The sequence below is a fragment of the Meriones unguiculatus genome, chromosome X, assembly GCF_030254825.1.
Source record: "Meriones unguiculatus strain TT.TT164.6M chromosome X, Bangor_MerUng_6.1, whole genome shotgun sequence".
Classification (NCBI taxonomy): domain Eukaryota; kingdom Metazoa; phylum Chordata; class Mammalia; order Rodentia; family Muridae; genus Meriones; species Meriones unguiculatus.
The window spans coordinates 62314454-62340703 of record NC_083369.1 but is presented as its reverse complement, the minus strand read 5'-3'; the positions used below and the strand labels follow the sequence as shown (position 1 = coordinate 62340703).

At 37.5% G+C, this 26250-nt stretch overlaps 1 protein-coding gene across 1 annotated transcript in view; it reads right to left on the bottom strand.

Annotated features, from left to right (window-relative positions):
* Positions 1-584: 584 nt before the first annotated feature.
* Radx (RPA1 related single stranded DNA binding protein, X-linked) overlaps positions 585-26250 on the bottom strand; it is a 35774-nt gene continuing 10108 nt past the window's right edge. Inside the window, 6 exon segments of the mRNA XM_060374650.1 lie at positions 585-724; positions 8257-8302; positions 8304-8408; positions 8410-8432; positions 10169-10238; positions 10241-10509. Coding sequence (XP_060230633.1) covers positions 585-724; positions 8257-8302; positions 8304-8408; positions 8410-8432; positions 10169-10238; positions 10241-10509 — 653 coding nt within the window.

Here is a 26250-nt window from a genome sequence, read left to right as displayed (position 1 = left end):
TGTGGCTTCTGGATTTAACATTACACACTGGTCAAAACACTTAAAACTTTAAGGCATTGGAAACCCCAATAAAGGGTTGAAAAATTTTATGACAATTCAACTTATTCATTTTAAAGCAAGTGTAGGGACTGGGGACAACTGGATCATTACAATGCACGTGTGTGAACCTGATTGGAACTACCTTACAAGAAATGTAGGTGATCACTTGAGGAAAATGATGATTTAGTCTTTGAATTTGAAATGCAAGATTATCACTGTATGTGAGATAAAGTCAGGAAGATGTTAAATTGTGTAAGCCAAGATGCCTTGTACTGAGATATTGGAATAAAAATCCACTTTGCGAAAGGAACAGCAAGACATAAATTGTTACAATAATCACATACAAGTGAAGTAATTACTAATACACAAAATTGTCTTGACTTTTTTTCAATAATAAATCCACTGTGAAAGGAGCACTAAATACGAGGTGAACTGAAAAACCACTTAACTTTAGAGGTCACATAATATTCTGATGAAAATACCAAGAAAATAATAAATTCTCTTTAAAGCAGTATACTATCTGTAACCTGTAATTATATCGCCTGCTATTCTTTAAGAAGCCTATTCTGGAGTATAATTTTTTTTTTCAAACAAACTTCCACTTTATTGTTACCCAAGTTACAGATATCCAAGATATAGATGATGTGGACTCTAGTCAGTTCAGCCGCTGCTTTTACAATATCACCTAAAAGTAAAACAAAACAAAACAAACAAACAAACCCAAAAAACACAACAAAAAACAGATGGTAAGTATTGTAAAATAGTTCAATATTTACTTGGATTTAGAATCACACAAACTGATGATTTTTTTCTTACAGCATTAATGATCTCCCTAATCTCTTTAATTCAGCACATGTACTTACCACATTTCTCGAGATAGAGGAGAGCACACTTACAGATGCATTCAATAACGTTCTTGTTACCTTGGGTTTTTTTTTTTTTTTTGTCTTTTTGTTATTTTAACTTTTTTTGTTCTAGAGCTGAGGACCACCGAACCCAGGGCCTTGTGCTTGCTAGGCAAGTAGACACTGAGCTAAATCTCCAACCCCTCGATAACATTCTTGTATGCATCTCCCAGAGTATGTGGTCTTTCTTTCTTTCTTTCTTTCTTTCTTTCTTTCTTTCTTTCTTTCTTTCTTTCTTTCTTTCTTTCTTCCTTCCTTCCTTCCTTCCTTCCTTCCTTTCTTTCTTTCTTTCTTTCTTGTAAAGTAAAGCAAATCTATATATTTTCAAGGTCACAAACAAACATCTCCTTAGACTTTTAAGGAAGTACAAAGATGAGTTATTTTATCTTCATAGGCAATTAAATATAATTTTGGAAAAAATCTATGAAGTATAAAGCAAGCCATCAACGTATCCTACATATTTAAATTTCATTTATATGCATGTTTATAGGTGTATATGCATGTAAATGAATATTCTTTCAAAGTGTATATATTTTTTAGAACTAACAGTTTTGTATACTCTCAAGACCCTTTATTAAAAAATGGATTAGGTGAACGGTATCACTGAAAATGTAAGGGAATCCAAGTCTCTGTCTCTCTCAGCATGCAGAGTATAATTTGGCAAGATAAACAGAGTTAATATGAACCAAATTGCAGAACTTAGAAAAATATTTAGAACAATCAAGACAAATATTTATGAAGAAAGAAATTGTTGTCTTGTAGTGCGAGCATTCTTGGAAGTAAACTGCCTGCTCACTACCATTCACATGCCAGATGACTGGCAATCACAAGCAGAGCAGTTTGCATCCCTGGTGAAGTTTGTTAGACTGAAGGGACCAATTCAGAATTTATCCTAATTGATGCCATTTTGTTTTGCTCTATCTGACAGTTACCTCAGCCACAGACATGAGAGGTTGCTTTTGTTTTACCATAGCTCTGGTGGCTTCCCAGAAGACGTTTTTGTTAAAAGCTTGTAATGTAAAGTATAGGTTAGAATGAACAATAGACTGAAACTCCAGGGTAGCAAGAAGTCGAGAAATGAAATATATAAGGGAACAAGTTCTTTTAAAAGATGTTGTGCAGCTGGGCACTGTGGCACAAGCCTTTAATCCCAGTGCTCAGGAAGACAGAGGCAGGCAGATCTGTGTGTGTTCGAGCCCAGCCTTGCCTACAAAGTGAGTCTAGGACCGCCAAGGCTACCCAGAAAAACTCTGTCTTGAAACTCCTGCCCCACCCAAAAGAAGATCTTGTGTAAGAAGAACATACTAATATGTGATCATCCACTTATAGCAGATTTCAGGAAGAAGTAAAGTCCAAGGCAGAATTACAAAATGGCCTGGTTACATGAAGAAGTATTGTGGCACAGAGCCAATTTGGAAAATTTAGGAGAAAGAATTTTCTTTGATTTTTTGGCTTTCATGTTTTAAGGAAGCTGTCAAAATACTAGGCAACCACTCTTAAGCTAAATGGATAATAGACTTCACTGACAATATAAGCCCAGGATTTTGTTTTAAATACAAAATAATAAAAACATTGAGAAGTAACATGATGGTTACTTCTCAAGTAACAGCATGGTATCATGGTATATACTTTTCACTTATTATGCTAGAGATACAAACTGTGCTAAAGTGTAGGGACTTCATTTTGTTGTTTTTGTTTTTTGTTTATTTAATAAAAGCATACAAATGAGCCTTAGATGAGTTGTATGCAAGCTCATGCTCCAATAACTTCACAGTAGATCCTCCTCTAGTAGATACCTTAAAAAAACCCTAATGAATGAATCAAACTGGTTTAAATCTAGTAAAATACAACGAATGTTACCAACAATTGCTGATACTATATAACTATTTTCTTTATGTATGAAGGACATTAATCTTTGAAACTTTGAAAAGTTCCAAGATCTTTATATTTGATGCTAACTGAAGCAACCCAAAGCTTTCATATAGCCACTTTTAAAATTGACATACACAACATCTACAACATAAACTGAAGATTTCTCTCTGTCTGACTCTGGCAGTTATGTTATAGCACGAGTAAATGGCAATTTACTGAACAATCTGCATATCTAGTACCTACATGGTAGACTGTCTTGAGGATGAAATACATGTGTAGCTCTTAGAATTGTGGTTAACATACAGAAAACACTAATATATTAGCATTATTTTTATTGCAGAAGAGCCTTCATTATAACATTAAGACAGTTATGTCACAGAAGCCCTTTGGAATGGGACTATAGGATTTTACACATATAAAATGAGCTTCTGTAAATTTGCATGAAATTATTAGAATTACATATTTTAGAAAAATAAATGTATGAAGTCAATGTGACAGAGGAATCGCCAAGTGTTCCCAGTGCTTCTTATTCTTAGTCACAGGGGAAGAGAAAGTATCCTAGTCTCCATAGTTTACTGGTATCATGTAACAGTTCTGGCAAATGGGAATGTGGGCTGGCATGATGCATCATTTCTTGTCCAACGTAAATAAAAACGAATTTGTTCTCCATCTCTTCCTTTGCCTTCAAAAGTCTAGAAGCCATTTTCTCCTGCTGGCTTAGCAACAAGAGGGAAGCAAGCTGGTTCATGAAAAGAGAGTTGCTGGCTGCCTGCACGACACTTGAGCAAGAAAGAGACTGTAACTGTGGTCAGTCACTGTGACTTTAGAGCTGCTTTGTAACTGCAGCACACTTCAACCTACAATACAATACAATGCAGTAATACTTGTCTCTGAAATCAATATGGGAAACCCTTATTACCCAGAGAATAAAGGTGTTTTTTTCCCTAAATACGTAAAATTTCTTCTGTATTACACCACAGTTACAAACTGTTGTTCAGTGGACACATTAAAATAATGCTTTCAAGTGACTATAATGTGTATATACGTATAGTCTACCCCATGATAAAAATGATACCAAGAAGGATTTAATATTAGTAAGATTAAATGATTTGTGATAAATGGTTAATCATTTGCTAGATCCTTATTTCATCCTCCACATTGATTAATTCTAAATGGATTAAAATTTTAAACTGTAGAAAGAAAGTCATTTTCATGATAACTTATCCCACTAAAATTAAAAAAAAAATGAGCAAAAACTCAAATAAAAAGCTCTCCAAAGATATACATGTGGTCCATATGTATGTGAAAAAAATGCTCAAATCATTAGTAATGAGTAGAAATGCAGACCCAAACTCACAAGAATACCACCTCCTGTCCATTAGCACAGCTCTAAACTAAACGCAACAAAACAAACAAAACACAACAAAACAAGGACTTCAAGATATTTCAAGGATTAGGGTACTTGGGGAAAGTCTGATCACTTGCATTTGGTCCCTGGAGCCCACAGAGTAGAAGGAGAGAATGGACTCCTGCAAGTTTTCCTCTGACCCCTACATGTCTACCATGGCACACATGCATGTGCCATAATGAGTGCACACACACGCACACTATTTATGAATAAATGTGTGATTATTTAAAAATTCAACAACACAACAAGTTAACAAGTGTTGGTAAGGCTGTGGAGACATTTGAATCTTCACATATTGCTGGTGGGATATATAAAATAGTGTACTTTCTACGGAAAGTGGTTTGGCAGTTCTTTAAAAACTTGCACACAAGAATACCATATATAATGCAGAATGTGGTGACAGTCACCTGTAATCCCACCACTGAGGCGGGCCTCTTTGAGTTCAAAGTCAGCCTAGTTTACAAAGAGGGTCCAGAACAACCAAGGGAAAACATAGAAACCCTGTCTCTAAAACAAAGAAACAAACAAACAATGCCATATAATTCAGTAATTCTATATTGAGGTATTTATATGCACCTGAAGAACTCAAAACATGGATTCAAAGACATGCTTGTATATACATGATCGAAGCAGAATTATTTACAATATCTAAAGTTGGAAATAAGCCAATTTTTCTAGAAATTTAACAGATAAACAAAATGTGATATATAATACAATGAGAAATCATTCAGCCACAAAAAGGAATGAAATTGTGATACATATTCTAACATGGATGAACCCTGACAATGTTATGCTAAGTCAAATGAGCTAGATATAAAAGGGCAGATACTGTATGATTTCATTTGAATGAAATCCCTAGAAGAGGCAAATGCATAGAAAAAGTGAAATGAGAATTGCTGTTTAAATTTATTGCATGTGATCACAATAAAAAATATGTGAGGAAGAAGAAACGTATAAGAATACCTTCAAAATAATGACTTAAGTATATATATATGAACATGTACATGTGTGTATGCGTGTGTGTGGAGGCCAGAGGTCAGTCTTATGTGTCATTCCTCTAGATCTAAAACACCTTGTGGGGCTCTCTCACTGGGACTTGTTACTAGCTGGTTAGGATCTGCCTCTCTCTGCCTCTTTCACCAAGCCCAGATTTTCCATGGATGCTCATGATCTGAACTCAGGTCCTCACGCTTGGATGGCAAGCACTTTTCTGATTGAATCATCTCTCTGGGCCAATAGTGAAGTTCTATAGTTTTAAACTGGTGATGCCTCTGAATATGACATAAAATGAAGAACCACAAATAAATCTTGATATAGCTGAGTACTTAAGAATAAAACTACTTAAATATGAAAGCAAGCCTCCTTTTGAAGAAATGTCAAACTGAGAATAAAAGCATTTTTAATATATAATAAATGGTGTTTTTTAAAATTTTAAATATACAACGAAGGCTATTTTTTTTTCAATGTGAAAAGACAACCCATAAGTTAACAACAGGGTAGATAAATAGCATTCATAGGAAAATGTAAAAAAATGCTAGCATTGATGTTTCTAGAAATAAACAAAAATAAACAAACAAATGGCTAACAAGGAATTTCAAGCTCTAAGACAATAAAGACTTAGTGCGCTAGTGAGCTGGCTCAATGAGCAAAAGTGCTTGCTAACTTGTATTTTATCTCTGGGACCTACAAGGTGGGAGAGAACTAGCTCCTGCAAGTTGTCCTTCGGCCTCCACCTACTTGCCATGGTATAAGGCCCCTACAAATAAATAAATGTAACAAAGATAATTAAGAAGCATAAACCCCAAGCAACAATACCTGGAGTTCACAAGGGTGTGGGTGAAATATCACCCTTCCTTTGGTTCTAATTAAATTATTATAGTCATATAGAGGACAATTTTACTGTATTTACCACAGTTTTCAATGTATTTGTCTTTGAGTCACCAACTTCTAGGAATTGATGTTACAGATGTAGTTGTATCATTATACAAAGATTTCATGTCTACACACATACACACACATATGCATGCTTTGTAACAGTGTTACTTGGCAACAGAAAAATCAGTTGAAATCAATCTATTTGTGAGACAAAGTTTCTAGCACTGTCGGACCTAAAATTTGTTATACAGACAGGCTGGCCTCAAAATCAGAGATCCTCTGGCCTTAGCCTTCTGAATTTTGGGGTAAAAGGTGTGAGCCAACATGCCTGGCCTGATTCGAACTAGTCTTAAACACTCTTCAATAGGGGACCATGAAAGCAAATTTTGGCATAGTCACACAATATTTTGTTGACTACCTTGAATATTTTGTTGTTTCTAAAAAGAACAAGGAAGCTCTTGCTATACATGTATGAGAAATGTACTATAGGGGGAAAGCTGATTATAAAGCTATGTTTTTAGAACATAATTTATGTGTATTTATTTGATAGAAAATTATAATCGGTATATACTGTTGTTTGAAAACATATTGTAAATAAATGAAAAAGGCTGGACCTGGGAAGACAAGGATTTTTCTGTAAACTGTAGAAAATTTAAATTATTAAAGTGCATAGATTTTATTAAAATTTATTCTCTTATAATTTTTAAAAGATGACACCAGTGTTATCCCTGTGCCACTGTTTTATATCACCAAGCTTATTTTGATCTCTCATGCTAGAATCATGAAAGGAATGGAAAAGTCTGGAATCAGGCAGACTTTCAGATTCAAATTCTAGCTCTGTTATTCATGCTGGCGAGACGCTAACTTTCAGTGTGGTCACCTGTCAATAGTGGATAGGAGTGTTCCTTTTTTGCCAGGGTCTCCATGAGGATTAGCTGAAAGGCCACGCACACTGATCTGCACTGTCATTTTTATTACTGCTGTATCATAAAAGATGTGATATTCCACTCACAATGAATCATTTTGCTTGTAATTGCTACCTTACCTTTCTCCTCTAGTGATTTGTGTCCTTCATGTCCAAATATTAACTACTTGGCAGACTGGGAGCAAGTACTTTTCATGTGACCATGCTAATGGTGAGTGGAAGAACACTGGCACTAGCAATGAGCAAATAACTGGGAACTCTGACCTTCCAATGTATATCAGTAACTGCCTATGCATTTACCAGAAAACATGTGACAGACAGAGCAGATAAGATATAAAAGAAGAATATGAGTATGGGAATATTTCAGCTAGTTAAGAAGGTTAGGACCACCAAGAGAGCCCAAGGAGTTGTGATATAGGACATGATATTGCAAGCTAAATAACAATCATCTCTAAATGGAAAAAAAATGTGAATCTCATAGAATTAGATATTTCAACTCGGGTTGTACAATGAGGAATGTCAAGTTGTATCATCAGGTAGAGTTCGTAAGACATGCTCAAAATCAACAGAGATTCTAGAGTTTCATCAGGTTGGAGAGACCCAACAAAAACTTGCAATAAATGGCTTTCTTAAATGCTCTTTTTAAATGCATCATCTTGTTGAGCTCAATGAAAATGATTAGAAACTTTACCACTGCTCAAGGAATAGAAACAATAATGGAATGACTAAGACATGTATAACTGCCGAGTTAAGTTTGTAATATAGAATGGAAAATGTGGTATTTTATGAAGCAACCATAAACAGCTGAAGAGTTGTCACTATTGGGATCACATAAACTCTTAGCAGTCTCCTGAATGAATGGAACAAATAGCACTTGAATAACCAAACATTTATGAGAAAACAATTATACTGTGGAACATTACTAAGGTTTTATAATTTGAGGCAATTATACAGCAAAAGTATAAAAGACAAAAGGGAAGCTTTACACTCCTCCATGTACATACTCTGTCAGTCTGATGGAGTAATTAGAATCCTAAAATATCCTTTATGTCACTAGAATGGAAACAAGCTACTTAGTTTGTTTCAAAGCTACATTCACATTTAAATCCTAGGCGGCATACATCTCAAATGAGTTAAGGCTACAGTAGTCTAAATAATACAAATTCTGCTATTGGGAAAAGGTTAGGGTCATTTATAGTATTTTTTTATCTAAACAAGAAGAACACAGTCACCTGCAACTGTCTTGGGATCTGGCAGTCTTCCACTGGTGGAAGATTTGTGGTGGACACACACAACGGTAATTGATGCAGGTCAAAAACGTGTCAATTTGAGATGTTTGGGCATCTTCTGGAGAATACATAGGTAAAAATGAAACATTATGATCCCATTGTGACCTCATGGTTCAAACCTGTGGGAGAGAACCCACAAATTTAGTGTTTAGTAGCTTAACATATTTTGCTAATTTGAGTTTTCTGGTTTGAGCCTAACATGTGCCTCATAGAGACCTGTGAAAACCTGTTTTCGTACTGGGAACTAAACTCAAATTGATTTTGATATGTGACATCCTCTCACCAAGGTTGTATGATGATCAAAAGACCCATTACCATGTATATTAGTTCTATGTATTAAGTTAAACCATTAAACAGCAGAATTTATGGATTATGAAGTAACCACATGTTAAAATATGTTTATTTGTGGGTTTATTTAGTTATGCCTTATCGTTATAAGTGATTATGTATATTATAAGGTTAAAGTAGGAATAAACTACCTCAGACATACTTTGCAACAAAAGTAGTCGAAGAAAAAAGCTCATTTGTAACTGTGTTAACTATATAACTTTAAGTGGTATATTTAGACTTGAATTTTGTTTGAATTAAAAAAAAACACTTTCAATATTCAGTATTTTCTCTGAAACAAAAGTGGTTGAGAGGCTCAGAAGATAGGGTTTTTAATCACATCCTGCTTTGTCCTCAGCCTGAGTGTGAGACTTGAAGCCATGTAAGTTTCCTTTAGCTCTAAAAGTGAATATGAAATCGAATAAATAAAAGAATGCACTTTCTCCAGCCAGAAAGCTTAGGGAAAATTACTGTCAAATGGTAGTAAACTGGTTATCTCTATGGACCTTGTGACACCTATATTCGATCCTTCCTTTAAAATACTCTAAACCGTCCTTGAAAACAGGTAAGATGGCATTTATATAAAAATAGCACACTTCTAACATCGATTCAATCTGGTGAGCACATTGACAAATTTGTGTTCCTTATTCTTGCTGACTCACAGCCAAAGCTAATAAAAAGTGACAACCACATATGAGTCAGCTGAGACAGAGTCAATTTGTTTCAATCAATCTGTAGAGTGTTAAAGGAAGAAAAACATCCAGTCCTGTGTTTCTCTAGGACTCTTGGTTTCCATGGTTACTTTATGTGATGTATGGGAAATCTTGGCTTGATTTTTGTTTCCTAGATATGAAACTAAGGTTAATAAAATACCTAACGAGATCAAGCGCCGAATCTAATGAAGAGCATCTGAAAGCTAGGTCTCTCCTTGCCAGTGGAAATTTACCTTTTACTGCATGTATGCATATTTACATGTGAGGAAACAGGAAAGAAGGGGCAAAGGGAAATAATGGTGAAAAAGCGCTCGAAAAAGTTACAGCCATTAGCACTGACAATATAAGATCAACAAACAGAACTCAGATCAATCATGGGTAAAGGAAAACTCGGTTAGATCCCACTCTCATATCCCCCAAATTTTCCAAGAATTTGCCAGTGTTAAAAAGACCACAATCTTTGCTGAAGAGATGGCTCAGAGGTTAAGAGCACTTGCTGTTCTTCCAAAGGTCCTGAGTTCAAGTCCCATGCAACCACATGGTGGCTCACAACCTGGTACCCTCTTCTGGCATGCAGGAACACATGCAGGCAGACTACAGTATAAATAATAAAAAAGGCCACAATCTGAGCTTCCATCATTGGCTTCCATCATAGGGCTTCCATCATTGAGTTTGAGCCAAACAGAAATCCCCCCTTGGACTTGTGTATGGGAGAGGGTGCTTATATTTTTTAAGGCTAATTTCTAACTATATTTAAATATGTAGATATTTTAAATTAATAGTATTCAAGAATAATAGAAGACCAGTTCACCTACCCAGGATGGTTACTTCAAAATGTCCAATGCCTCAGGCACTCAGAAATTCATCGAATTTTGGGGGTGAGGGCTTCCTTCTGGGGGTATGTATTGTGCAGGTTGAGAATTATACTGCTGGATGAGAAATGTTTCATGCTCCAAAATAAATGTCTGTGAAATGCTTTCAGGATAAATATGACTATAATGTAAGTACTCTTTCAAGCTAAACTTTTTTTCTCCCCACAGCTGACTCTCCCATCCATAGTTTATTATTTTCCTGGACTTCCCTGTGGCACCAGCACTTAAGCTTTCTCCACCTGTCCAAATCACAATGAGATAGGCACAGTTGACCCATAAACTACCTAAATCAAGGCATTCACCACATTTAAGAATATGGATTAATGAGGAAGAGTGAAGCATCTTTAAAAATCAATCACCAACAAAATGAAAATCGAGTATCTAAAAGATATTTTTTCTTTATTAATTATACTTTATTCACTTTGTATCCCCCCTGTGGTTCCCTCCCTCCTCCAGTCCCAATCCCTCCCTTCTTCCACCCTCTGCATGCATGCCCCTCCCTAAGTCCACTAATAGGGGAGGACTTCTTTTCCTTCCTTCTGATCCTAGTCAATTAGATCTCATCAGAAGTGGCTGTATTGTCTTCTTCTGTGGCCTGGTAATGCTGCTTCCCCCACAGGGGGAGGTAATTAAAGAGCAGGCCAATCAGTTCATGTCAGAGACAGTCCCTGGTCATATTACAATGGAACCCACTTGGATACTGAACTGCCATGGGCTACATCTGTGCAGGGGTCTTATGTTATCTCCATGCATAGTCCTTGGTTGGAGTATGAGTCTCTGGGAAGTTCCCTGTGTTCAAATTTTCTTGTTCTGTTGCTCTCCTTGTGGAGTTCCTGTCCTCTCCAGATTAAAAGATAATTCTTATTAAAGTTAGGAAAGAGGGGTCTGGAGTGATGGCTCAGTGGTTAAGAGCACTTGTTCTTGCACAGGACCTGGGTACAATTCCAAGCACTTACATGATGGTTCACACCTGCCCATAACTCCAGTTCCAGGGGTCCAACACCCTCTTCTGGCCTATGCATGCATCAGATACATATGAGGTACACAGACATACATGCAGGCAGAAAACCCATCTACACAAAATAAATACATCTTTTAAAATGTGCAAAGGATTTGAAAAAATTCAGAAAGAACTAAATTTGCTCTCTACATATTTTTTTCTAAAATAATGGGTAATAAACTTTTATTTGTTGGAATTGTGGAGATTTGTAATTATCTTCTTTTTCGTAGGTCTACATTTTCCAAATGCTCTTAAATAAACACATTTCTTTGATGTAATACAATCAAGTGAAATCAGATTCATGACAATGATAATATTCGTTCATTTATTTATTATTTGTTTCACTCAGCGTCAACTGTCAACTTGCTATAGCCCAGTTATTTGAGGGCATCTCAGGTAAGGGATGGCCCAGATCAGACTTCTCTGGAGCCATGTCTGTGAAAAATTACCATAGCTAATAATTGATCATGGGGGTGGGGTGAATCAGGTAGGCAGTGCCATTTTTGGGCTGTTAGTAGCAAGCCAATAAGCAACATGCTCTCTGACCTCTGCTTCAGTTACTGCCTTATGGTTCCTGACTTTGGCTACCCTCTGTAATGGACTCTCACATGTAAGCCAAATAAGTCCTCTTCTCCCTAAGTTACTTTTGATTAGTGTTTTAAAATCACAGCAACAGAGAGGCACACTAGGATAGTTTGTATATAGTCTCATATAGTCCAGGTTGGACTATGAACTTATTATCCAACTGAGGTTGACTTTGAATCTCTGATCATTAGGCCTTGGGCTCCTGAGGGCTGGTGTTACAGGTAACAGTAAAAATCACTCATTATTGGTAAAATTTAAACCTAAAATAAAACTGTTAATTTCTGCTAAAAGTGATCTGCAAAAATACAGTCTTTTTCTCAAATAACATTTCTCCTACAAAAATTTACATTTAGTATGTATGATACTCATTTCAGATACAAATGGCATATGGTTAAGAAAGAGAGAAATAAATTGAGATTAAAGATCTCAGGACTTATTAGGGAATCCACTTGGATAATGAGCTGCTATGGGCTACATTCGAGCAGGGGTTCTAGGTTATATCCAAGAATGGTCCTTGGTTGGGGTATCAGTCTCAGAAAAGACCCCTGTGTCCAGATATTTTGGTTCTGTTGCTAGCTCTTTGACTGCCTCCCCCCATCAGGGGAGCAGCCTTGCCAGGCCACAAAGAAAATGCAGTCAGTTGAGATAAGCTAGAGTCAGATGGAAGGGGAGGAGGACCTCCCTTATCCGTGGACTTGGAGGGGGCAAGTGAGGAGATGAGGGAGTGTGGAATTGGGAGAGAATGAGGGAGGGGGCTACAACAGGGACAAAAAAGGAATAAACTGTAATTAACACAAAGCATAATTTTTTTGCTTCAAGAAAATTTTTATTTATTTATTTATTTTTTATTAATTACACTTTATTCACTTTGTATCCCCCCATAAGCTCCTCACTTCTCCTCTCCAGATTCCATCCTCCCTCTCCCTTCTTCACGCATGCCCTTCTCCAAGTCCACTGATAGGGGAGGTCCTCTTCTCCTTCCTTCTGATCTTAGACTATCAGATCACATCAGGAGTGGCTGCATTGTCATCTTCTGTGGCCTGGTAAGGCTGCTCCCCCCTCAGGGGGAGGTGATCAAAGAGCAGGCCAATCAGATTATGTCAGAGGCAGTCCCTTTTTCCATTACTATGTAACCCACTTGGACAGTGAACTACCATGGACTACATCTGTGCAGGGGTTCTAGGTTATCTCCATGAATAGTCCTTGGTTGGAGTATGAGTCTCTGGGAAGTTCCCTGTGTCCAAATTTTTTGGTTCTGTTGCTCTCCTTGTGGAGTTCCCGTCCTCTCCAGCTCTTACTATTTCCCACTTCTTACATAAGATTACATGCACTCTGCCCAACAGTTGGCCATAAGTCTCAGCATCTGCTTTGATAGTCTGCAGGGCAGAGCCTTTCAGAGGCCCTTTGTGGCAGGTTCCTAACTTGTTTCCTGTTTTCTTCTTCTGATATTCATCCTCTTTGCCTTTCAGGATGGGATTGGGCATTTTAGTCAGGGTCCTCTCTCTTGATTAGTTTCTTTAGATGTACAGATTTTAGTAGGTTTATCCTATGTTATATGTCTATATGAGTGAGTATATACCATGTGTGTCTTTCTGCTTCTGGGACAGCTCACTCAGGATGATCTTTTCCAGGTCCCACCATTTACCTGAAAATTTCATGATTTCCTTATTTCTCATTGCAGAGTAATACTCCATTGTGTAGATGTACCACAATTTCTCTATCCATTCTTTAGTTGAAGGGCATCTGGGTTGTTTCCAGCTTCTGGCTATTACAAATAAAGCTGCTACAAACATGGTTGAGCAAATGTCCTTATTGTGTAGTTGAGCCTCTTTTGGATATATACCTAGGAGTGGAATGGCTGGATCTTGAGGAAGCGCTATTCCTAGTTGTCTGAGAAAGCACCAGATTGATTTCCAGAGTGGTTGTACAAGTTTACATTCCCACCAGCAGTGGAGGAGGGTTCCCCTTTCTCTACAACCTCTCCAGCATGTGTTGTCAATTGAGTTTTTCATCTTGTCCATTCTGATGGGTGTAAGATGAAATCTCAGGGTCGTTTTGATTTTGATTTGCATTTCCCTAATGACTAATGAGGTTGAGCATTTCTTTAAGTGTTTCTCTGCCATTCCTCTACAGAGAGTTCTCTGTTTAGCTCTGTTCCCCATTTTTTTAATTGGATTACTTGGTTTGCTGCTTTTCAACTTCTTTAGTTCTTTATATATACTGGATATCTACAATAAAAGATCTTCTGGAGGTATCTCCATTCCTGATCTTAAGTTGTACTATAGAGCAACAGTTATAAAAACGGCATGGTACTGGCATAGAAACAGAATGGTGGATCAATGGAACCGAACAGAGGACCCAGAAATAAACCCACACACTTATGGACACCTGATCTTTGACAAAGATGCCAAAACCATTCAATGGAGAAAAGATAGCATCTTCAACAAATGGTGCTGGTCTAACTGGATGTCTACATGTAGAAAAATGCAAATAGATCCATACTTATCACCCTGCACAAAACTAAAGTCCAAGTGGATCAAAGACCTCAACATAAAACCAGACACATTAAATCGATTAGAAAAAAAGTGGGGAACATCCTAGAACTCATTGGCACAGGAGACAACTTCCTGAACAGAACACCAACGGCACAGATTCTAAGAGCAACAATCAATAAATGGGACCTCATGAAGCTGAAAAGCTTCTGTAAATCAAAGGACACTGTCATCAAAACAAAATGACTGCCTACAGATTGGGAAAGAATCTTCACCAACCCTTTATCTGACAGAGGACTAATATCCAGTAAATATGAATATTTAATTAAAAAAAAAGATCTCATGACTTGGGCTGGTGAAATGGTTCTGTGAGTAAGGGTGGTTGCTGCTCAGCCTGATTGTCATCTGAATTCTACATGTGAACTGTGTTGTATGCACATACACACATGCAATTAAATGTGAAAAAAGAGTTCTTTATTATTATTCTTCGTTATTTTCAATTTTGTGTATGTACAATATGCATGTATGCAGTGCATACGTGTGCATAGAGGGTCGGTCAGAGGTTGGTAGTGAGTGTTTTCGTATATTTTTTCCACCTTATTTTTTTGAGGTAATTCCTTTTACTGAATGTGAAACTTACCTATTATCTGGATTGGCTGGCCAGAAACCTCCAGGTATATTCCTATTTCTGTCTTCATGGCAGTAGAATTACAGCTCTGTGCTCTTCTGCTTGTCTTTTTAAGTGGGTGCTAGGGGTCTGAGCTCAGTCCATCAGACTCACAGTGCAAGCCCTTTGTTGAGAAAGCCATTTCTCTCGGACCCTATTAGTTTGGTAATAAGGAGTCAATTTTTTAGCTATGTACAATTCAATCAGTATGTTTAGTTTCTAAAGCAGAATATAAGTTATCCTTTCCACATTATGACATTTATTCAATAATTATTAAGTACCTATTATACATCAGACTTTGTGCTAAGGAATTTGGTACAAATAATGTTTTGATTGAATAATACACCATTGAAGTAAAGTCACATTCATGCTAAAATAAGAACAACAACAACAACAACAAAACAGATTTAAAAATAAGACTTTCATGTTTTCAGTTCTTCCAGCTAAGGCAAGCTATGAAAAACTGTAATTTTATCAAGTTTGCCAAATTGCTTCTTTGCAATCACTTGTGTCTGGCTGTTGATTCCTGTCATAATATAAGAAACCTTGATGAGACAGAGGCAACAAGGCCTCTCCATGGTTAATATACCACCTTTACCTTTCCTATCTCATCCAATTTCCATATCCATAAACCAAACACAGTGCTGGATTTCTTAAGAGTAGCTGAAAGCCAGGCCTGGTGGCATGCACCTGTAATCCCAGCCTGGGAGGAAAAGGCAGGCAGATCTCTGTGAGTTCAAGGCCAGCCTGGTCTACAAAGTGAGTCCAGGAAAGCCAAGGCTACATAGACAAGCCCTGTCTTTAAAAACAACAACAACAACAACAAAAAGTAGCTGGAGATTTACTGAAACAAACAAACAAAAAAAAACCAAACTACTGAGTGTTCAGAGATATTAAGGAAGATATAGAAACTGAACACATACTTCTATTCAACAGGAAATTAAAATGCTGCAGTGCCACAAGAGTTATTTTAAATTCAAAATCAAGCTGATAGATGTTCCTATGATGATTGATAATAAAATGGATAAAGAAATGAATCACACATGAAAAGAAAAGAAGGAAAAGAAGCTCAAATCCAAGAACATAGGATTAAGCAGAAGATTGGAAAATGATCTTATATTTTTAAAGCTTTCTTATAAAAATCCCTTTATTTAAACTAATAAAAAGTATCTGGGACACCAAAAAGTAGCTAAGCATAGTGGCACAAGACTATCATCTTAACATTTTCAAAAACTGAAAGGCAGAGCCCGAGAACTGAAAGACAGAGGCATGAGAATTCTGACTTAGAAACCCAAGTGGGTTATGTTAGACACTGTCTCAAAGAAAAAGATGAGCAGCAGCAAGCAACAATTAACTACTTCTATGACTCAAACTGTATTGGACATTCTCACAGCATAAATAAGTCAAATGGTATTTTAATCTTTTAAAAATAATTATTTATCTTACAGTATAGAAAAATTATATTATTTAACTTGTCAGAAATAAGTCACACACACACACAGACATATATACTGACAGACAGACAGGCACACACACACACATACACACACACACACACACACAGAGACAATGCATTATTAAAGACTAACAAGGTAGATGAGGGTATATATGTTTTATAAAAATTTTTCCTAAAATCGGGTGTATATTTTTATCGTAGTAATTTCATATTATAATTTCCCAATTCAATTATAAATTCCTAACAAATGAGTATGAAATAAATAGAGGCAACACTAGTAGTTACAGGTCGTGAATAACTACATGCTCGAAAAAGTTGGGGGAAAAATCAAAATATATTCAGAGTTCAGCTTTTTTCTAAAAAATGAGATGAGAAAAGATAAACTTGAAACATTTTATGTTTAGCTTGAACACTGGAATTACTATAGGTACACATTTGTTTATCTTATGAAAAATGGAAAGACATATCATTAAATTAATTAAAATGTTATCCATGTGGGTGAGAGAGATAGCTCAGTAGCTAAAAGCATGGGCTGCTCTTGAAGAGGACCCAGGTTTGGTTTCCAGAACCCACACAGCAGCTCTGTAATTCCAGTTCTAGGGGAATCCAATGCAGACAAACACCCATACACATAAAATAAATGCATGGAGATAACCTAGAACTCCTGCTTAGATGTAGCTCATCGCAGCTCAGTGTCCAAGTGGGTTCCCTAGTAAGGGGAACAGGGCTGTCTCTGACATGAACTCAGTGGCTGGCTCTTTGATCACCTCCCCCTGAGAGGGGTGCAGACTTAGCAGACCACAAAGGAAGACATTGCAGCCCATCCTGATGAGACCTGATAGACTAAGGTCAGAGGGAAGGGGAGGAGGACCTCCCTTATCAGTGGACTTGGAGATGAGGGAGGGAGGGGGGATTGGGAGGGATTGAGGAAGGGGGCTACAGCTGGGATACAAAGTGAATAAGCTGTAATTTATAAAAAAAATAAATTAATTAAAAAAATAAAATATAATTAAGAAAATATTTACCCACAATGGGAATGTTAGAATTGGAGATAGGGACCATGTATGAAAATTAAAGTTCTTTAAATATATATTCTTTGATATAGTTAACTTTGGGATTATGTCAATTAGCCAAATTATAATACAAGTATTATTTAAATGTATTTAAAGAAATACATCCCTAAGCATTAATATGAAAGAAGTGAACTTAAATATCTATCCACTTTATAAGAGAACCATGCAGAAAGACTTATTACAAGTTATCAAGCCATAATAGTGCTGTATATCTTAAAAACAAACAAACAAACAAACAAACAAAAACTGCAAAGAAGCATTTAAAACTTTATTCAAAGCCTCTTAAATTTGTGACCAGAATTATGGTTTTGATATTCTCCCTCCCCTAAAAAAACAAACAAACAAACAAACAAAAACCACAGGTGTTGAAGGCTTGTTTTGCAACTAGTGGTTCCATTCATTGAGAGATTTAATAATGAGGACTCATGTCTAACCAGTGGATCTATCCCTTGGTGGCTTTTCAGATATGCCTACTCTTTTTAAATAATTTTTATTTTTATATTAATTACAGGTTATTTACTATGTATCCCAGCCATAACCCCCTCCCTCATTCCCTCATCTCCTCCCTGACCCCCTCTAAGTCACTGATATGGGAAGTCCTCCTCCCCTTCCATCTGACCCTAGTTTATCAGCTCTCTTCAGGACTGGCTGCAATGTCCTCCTCTGTGGCCTAGCAAGGCTGCTCCTCCCTCGGGGGTGAGCAGGTCAAAGAGCCAGCCATTGAGTTCATGTCATAGACAGTCCCTGTTCCCCTTACGAGTGTACCCACTTGGACACTGAGCTGCCATGGGCTATATCTGAGCAGGGGTTCTAGGTTATATCTATGCATGGTCCTTAGTTGGAGAATCAGTTTCAGAAAAGAACCCTGTGCCCAGACATATTTGGTCCTTGTGGCACAATACTCTTGATGGCCTGGGTAGTTTACTGGATGTTCTAAAAGTCAACAAAGATTTGCAGTTCTTTATTTGAGTGATTTTGTAGGTGTTTCTGGATCAAGAGAGTAGGGAAGAATTTCGATAGATCACCTTAGGTTTGATTACAGGAAGAGGAAGTGCAGACCTGCATTCTTACAGTGGAATAAATTTCTTTTATTTTAATCTTGTATGTGAAAATTATTTGTTGATTTGAATTGGAAATTTAAATGTGAAATAATGTTTTGACTTAACATTACCTAAATACCTAATAACCAATAAGGTAAGCAAGCACTTTTTCTAGCTCTGCCCATCACAAAGTCTTAGAAATAACAACTAGACAAGTATATATGCAAGCCTATAATGCCCTGACTATAATTGCTAACTTCTACAGCTCTGTGGGGAAAATGGCTGATTTTCTGCCTGGGGAAATGTTCAAGATGAGTCTGTAAACATGCTCTCGAACTAAGAGCAAACATTCCCACCCCTGTCCTACTACTAGGATCATGTGAATGGCATAAGTATAAATGAAGAAATTCTGATCCTCTAAACTTGGCAGAGTGTCACTAGTAGTGATAAGAATAACTGACAGAAAAAACACCAAAGGAAGCAAAACTGAACCAAAGCAACAACAACAAAACTACCCCATAACTGGTCGCTTCTGGACGATACTTGGGTATCCAAATCATTATTTTGAAAACTGACAAAAAGAAACAGAAAGTACATATCTCTTCTTAATGAAATGAACTACACCTCTACATAATCTATTAAGCCATGAACTTTTTCCTTATGGAGCTGTTTTTCTTCTCAGGTAATGAACAAAGAAAGAAATATAAAAATAATATGAACTTTTGGACCTCAGCATTTATCACCAGTAACTGATTATATCAATTAACAAGGAAACTGTCTAATAGTCTAGAAAAAAAAAAAAAAGACAGAGTGTGTTAAAAGCTCCTGCCTCTCAACGGGCTACAAGGAACAAGAAAATAAACACAGACTAATTCTCTCTTTCATGGTCAGCCCTAATCACATAGACATGTGAACAACACTAAATGAACTCAGCAGGGTGTGTGTGTATGTGTGTGTACATAATTAAATCATACGAGGCTATGTGGAAGGCACCTGAGAAGTTGGATACAGGAGAACAGGGTGGAATTGATTTAAATACAGTGCTCATGTATGAAACTGCAAAAAGTAAAGCATAAAAAAAAGAAAGAAAACATTTAATTCTACGAATTTAAGCAGAGATTTTCAGAAGTGACCAGGTAAGAAACCAGGACAGTAAGGGTTCAGAACAGTCAAGTGAGAACTTAATACAAGTACAGACACCTTCCAAACAGCACAAAGTGTTATGGAGTTTTCCTTGGCTTTGCTATGGCCCTCCCCAGATCCAACAGCATTCTTGAAGAAGGAAGCCAGGATTCATTCTGTGGGATCGGTCCTGGACACCTTATTTACAAATTATTATGTGGCTTTCTTCGTTTTGTTTTCTTTAGGTTGTGGGTGAGGGATGGGGCATGTAAGCCCATGAGTGTGTGAGTGTGTGTGTGTGTGTGTGTGTGTGTGTGTGTGTGGAGGCCAAAGTTCATCATTAGCTATCTTTCTTTATTGTGCTCCACCTTAGTTTTTTTGCTAACATTTTCAACTAAAGATATTCTGATAGTATTCTTTGCCTCCCTCAGTTCCTCCCAGATCACCTCTACTTTCCTATCCACCCAATTTCATGCTTCTCTCTCAAAAACAAACAGCAACAACAATAACAACCACAAAAAGCAAGGGGGAAAAAAAACCTCGGGGAAAAAAATCAATATTTTGATTTTCACCTTCCTTTTTGAGACAGGATCTCTCACCAAACCTAGTCTACTTAGCTTGTTTTAGTGGTCTAGCGAGATCATGGTTCCTACCAGTCTCATTCTGCCCTGTCCCACCCCTGGGCTTACTATTGTACACTAACATGCCTAGCTTTTTACACTGCTGGAGAGCCAAACGCATGTCTCCATGCCTGTACAAGCACTTTACTCACTGAGCCATCTCCCAGCCCAATTTAGATCTCAAATAATCTGCAAGGGCATACCTGAACTACAACAGGTCTTGACCCCTGGTTCTTGTAGCTTAAAATTGAGAAAGGAGTTGGTATGCCTTAAAAACACAGGGAAATGGACAAACTACAGAAATTTGGAGCAGGAGATTGGAAATGAGATGAAAAGGTCAGTTGTCTAAGATCACAAGGGAAAAGCCAGTTCAAAAATTTGGGTTAAAAATTGGTTCATTCAAATCACACATGTATCCTAAGTGACTGAGAACAGGTTCCTTCTAAGTGGCAAACCAGAAAAGGCCTGTGACATTAAGCTTTCACCTCAGGCTGAGTACCCTGGAGTAGGGGCTCAGCACAGAGGCAATCTGGCCAGGTTGGAAGAAGTGGTATTTCATTTCAGTTTCTGTTGTTCAGAGAAATGTCTGTCAAGACAATAGGTGGGCACAGTTAATTAAAGGAGAATTCTGTAGCTACGCACAATGAGTTTCTACCAAAAATTGGAGGAAGTCATTAGAAAAAGGGACGTTTAGAGTTTTCAGGAAAAAAAAAAAGCAGCAAATCCTTTGATGAAAAAAAAAAAAGGTTATTTCTTTAGTTGTTGCATCATAATATTCTAAGTGTTCAGTTTTCCATAAGAAGCCAAAGCCTGACGAAGAAGAAAATGGATGCAATGCATTCAAAACAAGAAAATAAATGAACAGTCAAGGACGGGTTACAAACATTGGAATTCCAATAAAAGGATTTTAAAACCAGTGGCTCAAATACACTTTAAAAATGGAAAAGTGAAAATTGTTCAAAGAGATAAATATAGAAATAATAGCATATAGGTATTGTTGAGAAGGCAATACTAGAATCAGCAAAATAGGAGCTCCATTAAGGGGCAGAAAGAAAAATGAGTTAAGAAAATCAGGGCCTAAGGTACTGGTGTGACAACAGTAAGCTGACCAACACTGGTATTATCAGAGTTATCAAGGGAGAAAACGTGTTTGAGAAAAGAATGGCTCTGTATCTCACAATGAGACAGATTATAACAAAATGGATGAAAGGTGTGACAAAAGAAAGATACACAAATGTAAGAGAGAAGCAGCTTGGCAAGGACAAAAATGCTTTACAGCAGAATTCTCATAAAAAAGTGGCCGAGTGGTGAGTTACCCAGGGCAAAACTGTCAGAAAAGGAGTGTATATGGAGCACAGCATTCCATCAAGAATGTAAGGGAAATCAAAACATGTGACAAGGAACAGAAAATGGGGGGGTTGGTTAGCATTACATTTAACCTGCAAGAAATGCTAATGGCAAGTCAGGTGGATGGGAAAGGATAGCAAGTTTTACAGCACCATGATGTTATATCAAGAATGAAGGCTTTGGGTCAACCTAATTTCACTGACAAATATGAAAAATTCACATGGCTGTATTTTTTTCTTTTTAATGCTTATTTTTTATTTTCTATATGAGATCAATCATGTTTATTATGCATAAGGCATAATTAAATGTCATAGGACACACAATGAATATAGATATAATCTGTGATGACAACAGCATAAATAGTGGGGGCTAAGGAGACATGTTTAGGAGCAAAAAAATAAGTTACTGTCAATTCAAACTCTAATCTTAAAACATTAAGTTTAATCCTCGTGGTAACCATAAGTCAGACAGTTAATGCTCTGTATCTGTGACTTCGACAACTATGGATTCAGTCAACCTTGGATTAAAGGTATTTTAAAAACAATTGTCTACACTATACATGTTCAAATGTTTCTTGCTGCCTTTGCTCTATAAAGAATACATTAAATAACTATATAGAGAGCATTTATACTATATTAGATATTATAAATAATCCAGAGATGATTAAAGCATTCAAGAGAATATGCCAAGGTTATATGCAAATACAACTTTTTAAAATTCAATTTTTTTTCTTATTTATTCACTTTACATCCTGATTGTAGCTCCCCCATTCCTTGTCTCTTCCTGGTACCACCTTCCCTCTCTCCTTCTTCTCCCTATCCACCTCTCCTAGTCCTCAGAAAGGGGAGGTCCTCCTTCCCTTCCATCTGACCCTAGCCTATCAAGTCTCACTGGGACTGCTTGCATCCTCTTCTTCTGTGCCCTGGCAATGCCTCCCCCCACCCCAAAAGGGAGACGTGATCAAAGAGCAGACAACAGAGTCCATGTCAGACACACCCCACCTCCCCTTATTAGGGAACCCACACGGACACTGAACTGCCCATGGGCTACATCTGGGTAGAGAGCCTGGTTTCTCTTCATGCATGGTCCTTGGTTAGTGAATCAGTCTCTGCAGGCCCCCTGAGACCAGATTTGTTGGCTTTGTTGGGTCTTTTTGCGGAGCTCCTATCCCCTCTGGGCTTTTCTATCCCCCACTCTTCCATAAGACTCTCTGCCCAAAGTTTGGCTGTCAGTCTCAGTACCTGGATTTGAACATATGAACAATTTACATTGTGTAGGGTGCAGTGGCATCTAAACCTTACATGTCACAAGGTGCAAATCTATCTTCAAATATACATACACATGCATATGCACACAGACAAGGAAATAAAGTAATAATCAAGATGGTTTATATAAAAAGTCAATTAAACACAAAGGAAGTAAAGCATGGTACATAGGAAACAAAAATGTCGAAAGTTTGCCCATCCTTCTCAGTTATGAAATTAAGTATATGTCAAATACTGTAAGCTTGGCAAATGGAGAGACAGACTCAAGTATTTACTCCTTACACAGGACTCCTCTAAAAATAAGGAAGATCAGTTGAAAGTGAAAAGATGGGATTTATTGCAGATCCTAACTAAATGAAAACCAGAGTAGCTATTAATATCAGACAAGGTAATGTATTGAAATCTCTAGCTACCAGTGTAAAAATTTCCCTCTTCAATTCTGTTAGTGCTTTCCTCTTGAGCTTGGGTGATCTGGTTTTCATTTCATACAAGTTTATAAATATTACATAATTGGATGAATTAACTAATCTCAGGAAATAATTTCTTTTGCTTTTTACAGGAGTTATTTGTTTACAGTCTATCTAGCCAGGAGGTAAAAACAGAAAAAGATAACAAAGTGTTGTAAAGCAGATATATAGAAAACTCCTTCCCCAAACAGTGAATCAGACATTCTTCTCAAGAATGTATGAGACGTTGCCCAGAAATATGCTAGGCCAGAAAACAAGTCTCAATAATTAAAAACTCAGAGTTCATCCAAAATAACTTATCTGACTGCAACAGAATGGAGTTTCTAACCAATAATGGGGGGGGGACATAGGAAAATTCAGAGGTCTATGAAAAGGTAACAAAAAAGTCTTAAGCAACACATCAAAGACAAAACCATAAGGGAAATCAGAAAGTATCTTGATGTGAAGGAAAATGAAAATATGTATGAAACTTGGGAGTTATGATGTGCTGGTGGTGGATTTCTGATTGTTATAGATGCTTATATTAAGAGAAGAGTTTTCAAATCAATACCCAAACTTCATACTGTGAAGAATTAGAAAATAGTGTTTAGAGTAGATATGCAATAGAGAATATAAAAAACACGCTGAATTTATTCTTTGAAAATATCAAAATTGTCTTGTATATGCGTGCAAATGTGTTTGTGTCTATGTGCATACATCTGCATGTATGGAAGCCAGAGGTTGATACTGGGTGTGTTGCTCAGTAACTGCCTTGTTTTTTCTAACTTTATTCATATTTTATTGTGTGTGTGTGTGTGTGTGTGTGTGTGTGTGTGTGTGTTCATACTCATGTGGAGGTCCAAGGACATTTTTGAGGAGTTGATTCCCTCTTTCTACCTTGTTTACCATAGTCAAGTCTTTAGGTTTAGTCACAAGCCTCTTTACCTGCTGAGCCTTCTCACTAGCTCTCTGCCTTAGTGTTATAATTATTTTTACATATATTTTATTTTTTGAGACTTTCATAAAAGTACTCTGTTTACATCATTTGAACCCTACCTTCTCTTTTAACTCCTCCTACATTCCTCCCCTCCCATGCCCTCTCAAAATTCATGTCCTTTTGAATTAATACTAATATTTTGACAGGGTGATACTTTTAAAACATTCAACTATGTTCATAGGAGCTTTATTCATAATAGCCAGAATCTGGAAACAACCCAGATGTTCCTCAATTGGAGGAATGGATATAGAAATTGTAGTACATTTACATAATTGAATACTACTCAGCTACTAAAAACAAGGAAATCATGGAATTTGCAGGCAAATGGTGGGAACTAAAAAAGATCACCCCGAGTGAAGTAACCCAGAAGCAGAAAAACACATATGGTTTATACTCACTTATAAGTGGATATTAGTCATATAATATAGGATAAACATAATAAAATCTATAGTCCTAAAGAATCTAAACAACAAAGAGGACCCTAGGGAAGAGGCTGAAACCTCCTAAGAAGGGCAAACAGGATAGACATCGGAAGTAGGAGAAGACAAGGAACAGGACAGGAGCCTTCCACAGAGGAACTCTGAAAGACTCTACTCATCAGGGTATCGAAGGAGATACTGAGACTCATAACCAAACTTCGGGTAGAGTTCAGGAAAAAAAGGGAGATAGAAAAACCTGGAGGAGACAGTAACTCCACAAGGAGACCAACGGAGCCAAAAAATTCTGGGCCCAGGGCATCCTGCAGAGACCAATACTCCAATCAAGGACCGTGCATGGAGATAACCTAGAACCCCTGCACAGCTGTAGCCCATGGCAGCTCAGTTTCCAAGTGGGTTCCCTAGTAAGGGTTGCAGGCACTGTCTCTGAGATGAACTCAGTGGCTGGCTCTTTGATTACCTCCCCCTGGGAGGTGCAGCCTTGCTAGGCCACAGAGGAAGAGGTTGCAGCCAGCTCTGATGAGACCTGATAGACTAGTGTCAGAGAGAAGGGGAGGAGGTCCTCCCCTATCAGGAGACTGGGGGAGGGACATAGGGGGAGAAGAGGGAGGGTGGGTGAGACTGGAAGGAGATGGAGAGGGCTACAGCGGAGATAACAAGTTAATTAATTAATTAATTAATTAATGCCTGGGTCTATCATTCCTGGCTTTATTCGTGTGTGCAAGTGTTTGTGTGTGTGTGTGTGTTGCTAGATATGGAACTTGAAGCTTGCACATGCTGTATAAGCACTTTACTACTGAGATATATCTTCAGCCCTATTATTATTATCATTTTTTTAATTTTCAGACAGAGTCTGGCTTAGTCACTTAGATTGGCCTTCAGCTCACTTAGTCACCCAAGCATGCCATCTTTTCCCCACAGACTCTTCAGTAACTGAGAGTATAAGCCTACCTCAGCAGCCAGCTATGGTGGTAAATCCTCTTAATTCTGGGACTCAGCAGGCTGGAGAAGAAGAGAGAGAACAAGATGGCTTAGTAGTTAAAAGTACTTGTTGCTCTAGAAAAGGACCTGGATTTGATTTCCCAGGTGTTGGAGAGACGGTTCTGGGGTTAAGAGTACTTATCTCAGTATGTGTGTGTGGGTGTGTGTGTGGGTGTGTATTTGTGTTCGTGCCAGCTGTGTTTGGTTCTATTGTTGGTCTCTGGACTATCCAGCCTCTGGGTTCTGGCCCTTCAGGCAGTGTCAGGTAGGCTCCCTCTCGTGGTATGAGTCTCAACCTAGACCAGTCACTTGCTGTCCATTCCCACAATTTCTGGACCATCATTTCCCCAATACATGTTGCAGATAGGACAATTTGTTGAAGGTTTTGTGGCTGGGTTGGTGTCCCAATACCTCCACTGGAATTCTTGCCTGGTTATAGAAGATGGCCAGTTCAGGCTTAGAATCCCCATTTCTAGGAGTTGTAGCCAAGGTAACTG